The sequence below is a fragment of the Papaver somniferum genome, chromosome 4, assembly GCF_003573695.1.
Source record: "Papaver somniferum cultivar HN1 chromosome 4, ASM357369v1, whole genome shotgun sequence".
Lineage (NCBI taxonomy): Eukaryota > Viridiplantae > Streptophyta > Magnoliopsida > Ranunculales > Papaveraceae > Papaver > Papaver somniferum.
Genome location: NC_039361.1, coordinates 11,614,035 through 11,624,252, shown reverse-complemented (window position 1 = coordinate 11,624,252; position 10,218 = coordinate 11,614,035). Strand labels below are relative to the sequence as shown.

The 10,218-nt window shown below is 35.6% G+C and overlaps 2 protein-coding genes across 2 annotated transcripts; one reads left to right on the top strand and one right to left on the bottom strand.

The window, feature by feature from the left end:
* Positions 1–420: 420 nt before the first annotated feature.
* LOC113274741 (ATG8-interacting protein 1-like) lies at positions 421–4,157 on the bottom strand. Its single transcript, XM_026524129.1, has 3 exons — positions 4,007–4,157; positions 2,371–3,168; positions 421–946 (listed from the first exon to the last, which is right to left on the bottom strand). Exons 2-3 carry the CDS (start codon positions 3,148–3,150, stop codon positions 860–862), a joined length of 867 nt encoding a protein of 288 aa, XP_026379914.1. The 5' UTR covers positions 3,151–3,168; positions 4,007–4,157; the 3' UTR covers positions 421–859.
* Positions 4,158–6,880: 2,723 nt separating this feature from the next.
* Positions 6,881–9,396, top strand: LOC113272003. The gene is made up of 3 exons (XM_026521920.1): positions 6,881–7,618; positions 7,693–8,235; positions 8,575–9,396. The coding sequence occupies exons 1-3, from the start codon at positions 6,881–6,883 to the stop codon at positions 9,394–9,396; spliced, it is 2,103 nt and encodes a 700-aa protein (XP_026377705.1).
* Positions 9,397–10,218: the final 822 nt, after the last annotated feature.

Below are 10,218 nucleotides of genomic sequence, written 5' to 3'. Positions count from 1 at the left end.
AGGATACAAACCCTAGGGATATTAAATTGTGAATTAGGGATTTATATTTTTTCCAATTTGAAAGCTTAAGAGAAACCAAAGGATCAGCACTACGATCAGAATCAACAATGAGACCCGATTCAAAACTTTTAAGACAATTTTAGTGACTAATTTTTGACATATCAATACGATCAATATCAGTATTGAGACCCTAAGAAAATTTTGTTAAAAGAATTTTTACATTACTGTTTTTTTTTTTTTTTTGAAAACCTCGGAAAGGTTTAATCTGATTCTAGCAATCTTACTAGTTTACTTTTATCATGCTGTTTGGAGCCATTTAAATTTGTCAGGTTACTCAAGTTGTGTGTTGGGCCTGTTGCGCATTTCAGTAGTTGTTGAAAACTTGCTGGTTAGTTGTGAAACCAATCATGAATCAGAAGAGAATTATCAATATATGTGAGGCATCACAATAAAATTCTTATCAATATATGTGAGGCGTGCCTCTTTTCGAAGAAATAAAAAACCATAAAATTTCCTCCCACATGACTTTATTTCCCTCCCTATAGCGAAACCTATCAAACAAACATGTATGGACCCTTAAACACGACTAAGTGGATGCATAAATACAAATGACTTGACAGAAGAACCAAGGTCTAGCAATCTCATATTTTCATTTGCAGAAACCAAAGAAGATGGAGAAGGTTATGAAAACGACAGTCAAACCATTTTCCAGATTTTTTTCATTGTAAAACCCACCTTCTGAATTTCTCAGTAAAAAATTCTCGTAGACCCATTATTGTTGAGATTTTCGTTTTTCTTTCATTCACAGACGAACTTCTACAGAATCAGAGCAAACTTGAATCCATCATTGTCTTAAAGATCATTTCGAGATAAGATTACCAGATCCATGACTGCTAACAAAAACATCTTTTAATCGAGATATGGGGCCTAACATCCTGGCCATCCTCTGTCAAATGCAAAAATCATTCGAGGCAGTCAGTAAAGTGGGAAGAAACATTCAGACAAGGCAGTTGCTGGGCAAAACTAGAATATTTAGTGCAGTCAGATTGACAACTTCCATACAAAAATACATAGATTCAATCATGATACACAGAAGTGACAGAACACAATCAGAAACAGTCGCAAATTACTTTCTTTTCCTAGCTTATGAACCCTTTTGCGTGCTCCATTTCGCACTCTTTAGAGCAGTTTCCTTATTATTTCCATTAAATCAATGATGAAAGTCAATTTCACTAGATTTCCAGCTAGGAGAATAAAGGAAGAGAAGGGATTGAAATTTAATAACAGTTTTTTACCATACTACCCGACCCTTGGACTGCATACCAGTTTCAGTGAGCTACTACTAGGGGATGATATTGAGGTACAGTGTGTAGGAGAGCCTTTCAGTGACTTCACTCAAAATATATACTCATCCCTAGCTTTGATGGCGGTCCAGACATCCACTAAAACATTTAACTGATTTTCTCTGTTTAATACCTTTTCTCAACTACAATAAAAACACTAACTAATTCAAAATCAACAGTTTACTTCCATATCTGCCAGACAGAAAAGGAATATTAATCTTGATCGTATTAATCCAATCATGTTAATATACCATCTAGGGTCAATGGGTCATTTGGTATTTGTTACCTAAATTTTCAATAGTTTTAGCAAAATAAAGGACCTGACCACATTTTATATAAACTTCAGATTTGTTCTAGCTAACAACAACCAACTCAACTCAATTGATGATAGTTGGGATTTGAGCATTGGCACAAAAAAACGCTTATCACTAGTAGCAGTCAAGCAGATGATACTAATTAGCATAAAACTTCCAAGAACACTCTGACAACTCATTATTCAGATTTTTTAGAAAGAGGTTCAGTGTGAAGTTCGTTCATTCTTTTGACACATACGTTCTTGCTTTTCTTATGTTTCACCTATTTGATAGTAATGTCATTTTCTACGCTAGTGTTATACTATTAATGACTTCACAGAGTCCAAAAAAAGTCAGAACCAAAACAACATACATGCAAGAATACTTCAAAAACACAGCCATAAGATCTTACTCCCTCCATTTCAAAATAATAGGATGGTTTCCGGTACAATTTGCACATGAAACCAGCCTATTATTTTGAAACGGAGGGCGTACTTACAGAGGTATTTCATACTGGTGCATTGGAATCAGAAGATGGAAAAATACTATTGACATGTGATATGATAGACATGCATACTGGTGAAAAAAATATGGGAGAACAAATTGCGCTACAAAATCATGATTAATAAGGATAATTTCTCTAGTATCTGGAAATGAGCATGCTTATTCAGGCGTAGGAAAAGGAGAAAACAGTCCTACAACATTAAAGTTCAATTTTTTTTCAGATGGAATACCTCATCACCAACAATGGTTTGCCACTTGACATGCTGAGATTGCCACCGTTGTCCAAGGATTACAAGCCCCATCAAAGTTGCAGCAACAACAACCGACCAAATGGCGTTTGCATCTTTTGCTTGCGCAATCAAGGAAGCTGCACGCCTTTTCCACCAAGCTTCACACGGAAGGCCAGATTCATTGAATTTGTTCACATTTGTAGGACTTGCAGAATCTGAAGATGAATCTCGGTTTGACAGCACTGGATCACTAAATTCAGGAACAGATGAGTTTTCATCATATAAATTCGATCCGCTTATATCTGCTTCATTGTGAATTGAGCCAAGGGTTGAAGCATCATAGATACTCTGCTCTTTCTCATTCAAATCTAGGCCAAACGTAGACCTCCCCTCCTCGAATTCAGACGGTTGAACAGATAACCTCTTACCGCTTTCATCAAAAAACTGAATTCCATGTAACTCATCTGAACCTGCCATTCTTCTAGCATTCCAATTTTCTTCTTCGTTTTTGTCAGAACCCCCTACATCCATTTCATATCCAGCCTTTTCATTCTCATCAGACAACAATGGTAAATTTTCGTGCTGGCTTGGAGGAAACACAAAATGTCCAGACATGAACATTGCCCGAGATGTTTCTTCATCATCATTGACATCCATCTGATTACCATCACTTGACTCTAAGCTTTCTGGTCCTGGAGCAGCAGCATAAGTTGATGCTGTTAAAGTCACAACTTCCCACTCACGTGTAGAAGTTCCCTTAACATCTTTATCATCCTCCATTTCCCAAACCTAGTGTTCCTTCAAAACAGAATAAAAAGAACTCCTAAAATCAGCTATATAGTTAAGTAAAGAGCATATAACCAAAACAATAACCCTCCAATGAAGAGTACAATCATACATACACAATCCAAATCAAGGGAAACAGTTGATGCAATGGTCAATTGATTCATTACAAAGTTTACCAAAAACCAAACTCAATTACAGTCAACGAATCTGCCAGATGTATTAAATCATCGATTAAGATATAGTAATTCATTATTCCTAGTATTAGACCATGATAACAACTCAAGCAACACCGACACATAATTACTATCAATCACACATATACTATTCCAAACTTGAAGACATCTGTAGCACATACAACAACCTACTCTATTATAAAGTACAATTCTATTTCTGCACAACAACAGCCTTTCAAATTTCGTTTTCAGATGCCAATCATAGCAATTGAAATCCAAAAAGATAAAGCCAAAAGTAAAAGCCAAAAGCAAAAACAGATATGATTCATAAGAATGGTAAAAAAAGCAACACATAAGTACACAGCACGATCTTGAATTCTTAAAAAGACCTAAATCATCAAGATATTCAAATTCCTATTCTAACCTATACACGATCACACATATAAAATCATCACGATGTTGATGATGATAATGATATCAGAGTAACGAATGTCATAAATAATAATTCTAGGTTTATTAAATACAAAATAGAAAAAACTAATAACCAAAATCATGAATAGAAATCCCTAATTTATACTTTGATTTACACAAATTAAAATCAAAATCAGAGGAAATAATCAAACACATGCAACCAGAACTGATCTGAAAGAAAACACAATAGATTTCTGAGGAATTACCAGACGATGTGATGTTTTTACACAGTGAGATCTCTCTGAATGGGAAATCTGGGGGGATTTTTTATGAGAAATTTGGGAAGAACTGACGAAGAAGAAAGAATTAGCTGACGATGAGAGAGAGAGTTTAGAAGAAGATAATGAGATACTGGTTACTCCCGGTGATCACGTCTTAACCTGTGAGATTTTTACCGGTTAATACTGGCTTATGTGGGTCCCTTACTCTTGAGATGTGGGTCTCCTGCTCTTAAGATTACAAGATGGGGATGGGAGTTATTGTGGGGTTGTGATATTAGTAGAGTGTTTTTTAGAAAAAGGTCATTGCGGTGTTAAGGGCTGTCCCAACCTCGATTAGCGGCAGAACAGTGATTCAAGGTAGGAGAAAGCAAAAGAAATGGCTGGTGCAGTGGTTGAAGGTTACTCTTCGGGCGCAACTCGGTTGAAGGTTGCAGGTTCGACTCTCTCCACACCTACACCAAAAGTTGTGGAAAGATTTCGATGAATCAGTATCCAACGTTTACTTTAGCTTCAATCTCGTTTGTTGAAGGGTTTTGAAGTCTTACTAGTTTGCTTCTTCTTCATTGTTTCTTTTGGTTTTCTTTATGAATTCTTTTAATTATTTCAGTTCTAATATTAAGTTGTTTTAATTTGTTTGCAGATTTCCATAGTCGATTCCGGTGTCGCTCCCAGTGGTGGTAATCAGTCGTGATTTACTAGTTCAGATGTCTGTTGTTTGTCACAGTAGTGTTTGCTAATAAAATAATAGTCGCATTATTTTGCTATCATCATATCTAGTGTGATTTCAAAAAGTCGTTTTTGAATCTGGTATTTCATTCCTCAATATTGCTGCATCAAAGATCCTTTCTTCAGTCTACATCTTCATCCATGTCTGCACTTAGATTCATCACCTCTAAGCTCCGTTCTGAGTCATTCCACGTGTTTGAATCAGTAAAACCCCATTGCCGTGATTATAGCTCATTCAGAGGGAAAGTTTCTTTCAAATTCAAATTTCTGGTCAATGATATTAAGCCGGATATTTTGCATCTCTCCCAACAAATATGGAAACATAATAAAACTCATCAATATAAAGATTTCCATAATTCAATTAGGTATCCAACTTATAAACAGAAACCTAAACCCCTAAGCGTTACTGGAAAAATTCATCTCTTCACCAAAACCCCTGGTAAAACTATGTCAACTCAAACCAACAACCAGCTTATGAACTCAGTCACAAATATGCAAACATTTGGTTCTGTCTCTACTCCTCTTAGATCAATAAGAAGAATAGTTGCATCTGCTCAACCTTCTGTTGAAGATACTGATGGATTTACCTTTAGTCTTCTTGGAAAAATAATCTTCAAGAATCCGCTAGATCATGAAGATGTGAAGAAACAAATAAACGATCGTTGGAGAAGTTATCGCAAATATGAAATCATCACTAAAGGAACAAACCTACTTATTTTTAGGTTTCAAAGAGAAGATGCATTCAATGGTGTTAGAATGAAAACTTGGGATATCATGGGATACTTACTGTCACTAATCAAGTACGATCCCAACATATCTATCTCAGAACATAAGTTTGAACAGCATGTCTGGACTATTAAGTTGAGAAACCTGGGTAATATCATTCTAAATGATAGGCTGCCTAATGAAATATGCCAGGATATAGGGATAAAGGTCAACTCAGAGGGTATGAGAAGGAAGCCGAGAGGAAGTGTCACAGGCACGGTTTATATTGAAGTCAAGCTTACTGAACCCCTCAGACGCGGAGGATGGTACATTACTCCTACTGGAAAAAAGCAATGGGTCATATATCACTTCGAGATGCATCCCTATGAGATCTGCAAGAATTGATGGGTTGTGGATTATGATGACACAAAATGTAAAAGACTTGCTCAAGAACAAAAAGTGGAAGCTATGACAGAGGATGAATACGCTGAATGGAGCCAGACAGAAGAGGGGGAAAAATTTCTGGCTGCCTATATAACAAGTGAGGATGCCAATATAATGGATGTAGGGGTCGAAATATCTAAGGGTACTGATAATGCTTCTTCTTCGACCACTCCGTTTCAACTTTCTCATAATGGAGGAATTCTAGACCTAGAAATAGAAGATGTTGAAATGAGGAAAAATAAGCGTACCAGAGAAACAAGCTCTCAGATTAATTCCACACACAATACTGTTTTACCCCATAATCTCAATATCCGGATTACCCACAACAATCCCATTTACCAAAGTCCTTATAACGGATCTGAAGAAATGATTGATTATAGAGATCTCTCAGCTGAAAATAGGATGGAATACCAACTTAATTCAATGGATGATAATCGATCTAAGGAAACTGATAGCGCATAATCTGAACATATGGGAGCGGCTTCTCGGAATCATTATGGAAATGTTGCATGTGCTAATCAGGTTTCTTATCAAAACCCTACTTTTACATTTATTTTTTATAATACTAGAAATTTCTTCCGTGATTTCTTTTACTTTAGTTGTAATTTCACTGCTAGACTATTTTTGCAAGATTATGTTATTCCAGTCCTCAATTTCACTTATGATTGTAATTGTCTTGTCCTGCACATGTTGAATTCTGTTGATTGTTATTTGCCTGGCTATCTCTGGTTCATTCTTGTCATTGCTTTCAGTTTAGTGTCTTGTTGTTACTCTAGATACTTAGCCATCAATCCTGCCTGTAATATCCTTCTTAAGTTTCATAACTATTTTGGTATTTATCTTGTTATCTCAAATATGAGAATCCTGTCTTGGAATTGCCAGGGTTTCGATAACCCTGATACCAGAAACAATTTGTGGAATCAAATTAAAAATCAAAATCCTGATGTTATCTTCTTGTGTGAAACCAAAAATGACTCTACAAAAATGAGACAATATCTTAAGAGATTCAACTATCCTAACAATTGGATATGCCCTTCTTTGGGTCTCTCAGGTGGTACTGCCCTTTTGTGGAAGAGTGGATTCACTTTAAATATTGTTCAGTCTACTGACAAGATGATTCATACAACTATCTCTTATGATCCTAGTAAGCCGGAGTTCCTTGCTACTTTTCTCTATGGTTCTACTTACCATGATGAGAAAATTGCACAATGGAACCACATTGACAGTATTGGTGCTGACATTAATCTTCCATGGGTTTTAATTGGTGATCTTAATATCACTATGTTTGCCCATGAAAGATCCACCAACACTAGGCAAACTACCATTAAATACCCTATAATACAACAAGTCATTGATAGATCTGACTTGATTGATTTAGGGTATATAGGTGCTCAGTTTACTTGGTCTAATAGGCAATCCGATTCTGATAATGTCAAAGCTAGACTTGACAGGTCTTTGGTGAATGGTCATTGGCTGCATCACTATAATAACTCAAAGCTTTTTCATATAGATGCAATAGGCTCTGACCATTTACATATTGCAGTGACCATCAAGGAAAAAAACCCTACAAATATTTTAAATGTTGGTTTAAAGATCCTACTTGTCAACAAGTTATTAGGGATGCCTATAGAACTAATGTTAGAGGGTCTCATGCTTTTAAAATGGTCAACTGCCTTAGAAGTGTTAAATATGAGCTTAAGAAATGAAATATTTCCCACTATGGTAATATTGATCAAAAAGTTTTCTCTCTAACTGATCAACTCAAGCATCTGAATAATAATCCTTATTCTATTCAGAACAATGAGGCCATAAAGGAAGTTGAACATAATCTTGAGTTGGCTCAAAAAGCTCAAGAGTCCTTTTATGCTCAGAAATCTAGGGATGATTTTATTAAGAACTATGATAGAAACACTTCTTATTATCATACATATGTGAATATAAGAAGGCATTTCAATCACGTTAGTTCCTTAAAATTGACTAATGGGCAATGGTCTGAGGATAGGGATTCTCTTGAAGACCTTCTTGTTACTCATTTTAAGATTATTTCTACTACAACAAATCCTACTTTGAATGATGATTTGTTAAATTGCATAGACAGATGTGTTACTAATGAGGACAATGATAAGCTTTTGAGTCCCATTACTCTTGATGAGATTAGGAACACTATCAAGCAAATGGCCCCTTGGACTGCCCCTGGTCCAGACGGGTTTCCCCCTGGATTTTATAAACAAAATCTTAATTTGCTTGAGCAAGATGTTTTGGAAACAGTCAAGAGTTTCTTTGATTCCAAACATCTTCTAAAGAAAATGAATCATACATTTATTTCTTTGATTCCTAAGGTGAATAAGCCTACTACTCCAGCTGATTTTAGGCCTATCTCTCTATGAAAATCTAATTATAAGATCATCTCTAATATCATTGTAAATAGAATGAAACCTTTTCTAGGCAAAATTATATCACCATACCAGGCTGCATATATACCTGGAAGAAACATTCAAAACAATGTGGTGATTGGCCATGAGCTAGTTCATACTATGAAAACAAAAAAGGATAGATGTGGCATCATGGGCCTTGAACTTGACATGTCTAAGGCCTTTGATAGAGTATAATGGCCCTTCCTAATTGCTGTTCTTAAGAAATTTGGGTTCTCAGATCACTGGTGTCAATTAATTTCTCAGTGTATAAGTACCACAAATACCAGCATTCTTTTAAATGGTTCTCCATGCACTTATTTTTCTCCTACCAGAGGACTCAGACAAGGAGACCCATTGTCTCCTTATCTGTTCATTTTGTGCATGGAATCTTTTTCTAGATATCTCAAACATGCTGAACATTCTAACTTAATTCATGGTTTGAAAGTGACTAAAGAAGCTCCTAGTATATCGCATCTGCTTTTTGCAGATGATTGTCTGCTTTTTACTAAATCTACTCACAATGAATCAAGTAATCTTATGTCTTTGATTAGATATTTTAGTAGTATTTCTGGTCAAATGATAAATTTTGAGAAGTCTGCATGTTTTTTCAGTAAGAATGTTCAACCTGATCATTGTGTGTCTCTTATTAGAGCTATGAATGTTAGGAAGATAAAAATTAATGAAAAGTATCTAGGTATACCTCTCTTTATTACCAGAAATAGGACTGAGTGTATGTCACATTCAAACACTCATCATGATTATAGAGTGTCTAAATGGAAAGGTAGACAATTAGCTCAATCAGGCAGATCCATTCTTGTTCAACATACCTTAAAATCTTCTTCTAACTATCATATGAACTCTTTTCTGCTCCCTGACAATATTATTAACAAAATGGAGCAGTCCCAAAGAGACTTCAGGTGGGGAAAAAATGGTCATAAGGGTCACTACTTTAGAAAATGGGAAAAAATAGATCATAATAGCTTAGCAGACATAGCTGCAAAACACAGTAGAATGTTGAGAATTTCAGGAGAATGGGATGTCAACAATCACCCAAATTTTCTCCCTCAAGCTGTAATCTCTCATTAATATCAATGAATTTTATTTTCCTAGCAAAAAAAAAAAAGAAAAGAAAAAATTGCAGGAAAGAAGTAGAACATTGTGAGGATATACCATTTCTGAACTCAGATGGTAAACGGTGATAATTTTCGTCCATACCTCATTTGTCGTTGAAAATGTCGATGCTGCGTTTTAGGAATGAATGGGAATCTATTCTTATATGTTCATATGAAGTTGTGGAACTATTATTTTTAAATAATATCGACATTTGGTAACTGGGGCGGAGCAAGGTTAAGGCATGGGTCGGCGGTTTCCCACACAGAGTCGACTCACAATCTCAATGTTTTGGTATTCGAGCCTCTAAACCCATTTATTTTTCAATGTGCACCTTTAGTAAGGTTTTGGTTTTTCTTTTTTTGATGGGAATACAACTTTTTATTTATGTAATATTGGAAGTTTGCAAAATATACAAGATGGGAGTTAAGCCCACTTTAACTCTTTTTAGGATATTGTTTTTTACATTTTCGCTCACATTCTCCATAGAGAAGTAGTTAATCTTCCTAGATATTACTTCCTTAGCTAGCTTGTCTTCAAAATCAACATAATTCCTAGTTTTATGCATAAAGGAAACCAAATCATAATTTACAAGGGAAAATTTGCATCTAAGGATGCTATTTTGAGACCTCCATGGATGAAGTTCAGGGTCTTCATCTTCTTTCAGAATCTTCATTAGAATTTGGCAGTCATTAATCATGCAACAGTTTTGGAGCTTCAGTTCCTTCATCCACCTGATGGCCTCAATTCCAGCTTTTGTTTCAGCTTCTAAGGGGCAAGAGGCCCAGCCATATCCTG

Excerpts from the sequence above, each read along its gene's own strand:
- LOC113272003 (XM_026521920.1), top strand. The coding sequence starts at position 6,881 with ATGAGACAATATCTTAAGAGATTCAACTATCCTAACAATTGGATATGC. Across the intron at positions 7,619-7,692 it reads ATGAAATATTTCCCACTATG|AACAATGAGGCCATAAAGGA; the intron begins GTAATATTGATC and ends TATTCTATTCAG. Across the intron at positions 8,236-8,574 it reads TTATTTCTTTGATTCCTAAG|TGTATAAGTACCACAAATAC; the intron begins GTGAATAAGCCT and ends TTAATTTCTCAG.
- LOC113274741 (XM_026524129.1), bottom strand. The coding sequence starts at position 3,150 with ATGGAGGATGATAAAGATGTTAAGGGAACTTCTACACGTGAGTGGGAA. Across the intron at positions 947-2,370 it reads AAACCATTGTTGGTGATGAG|AGGATGGCCAGGATGTTAGG; the intron begins GTATTCCATCTG and ends TGCATTTGACAG.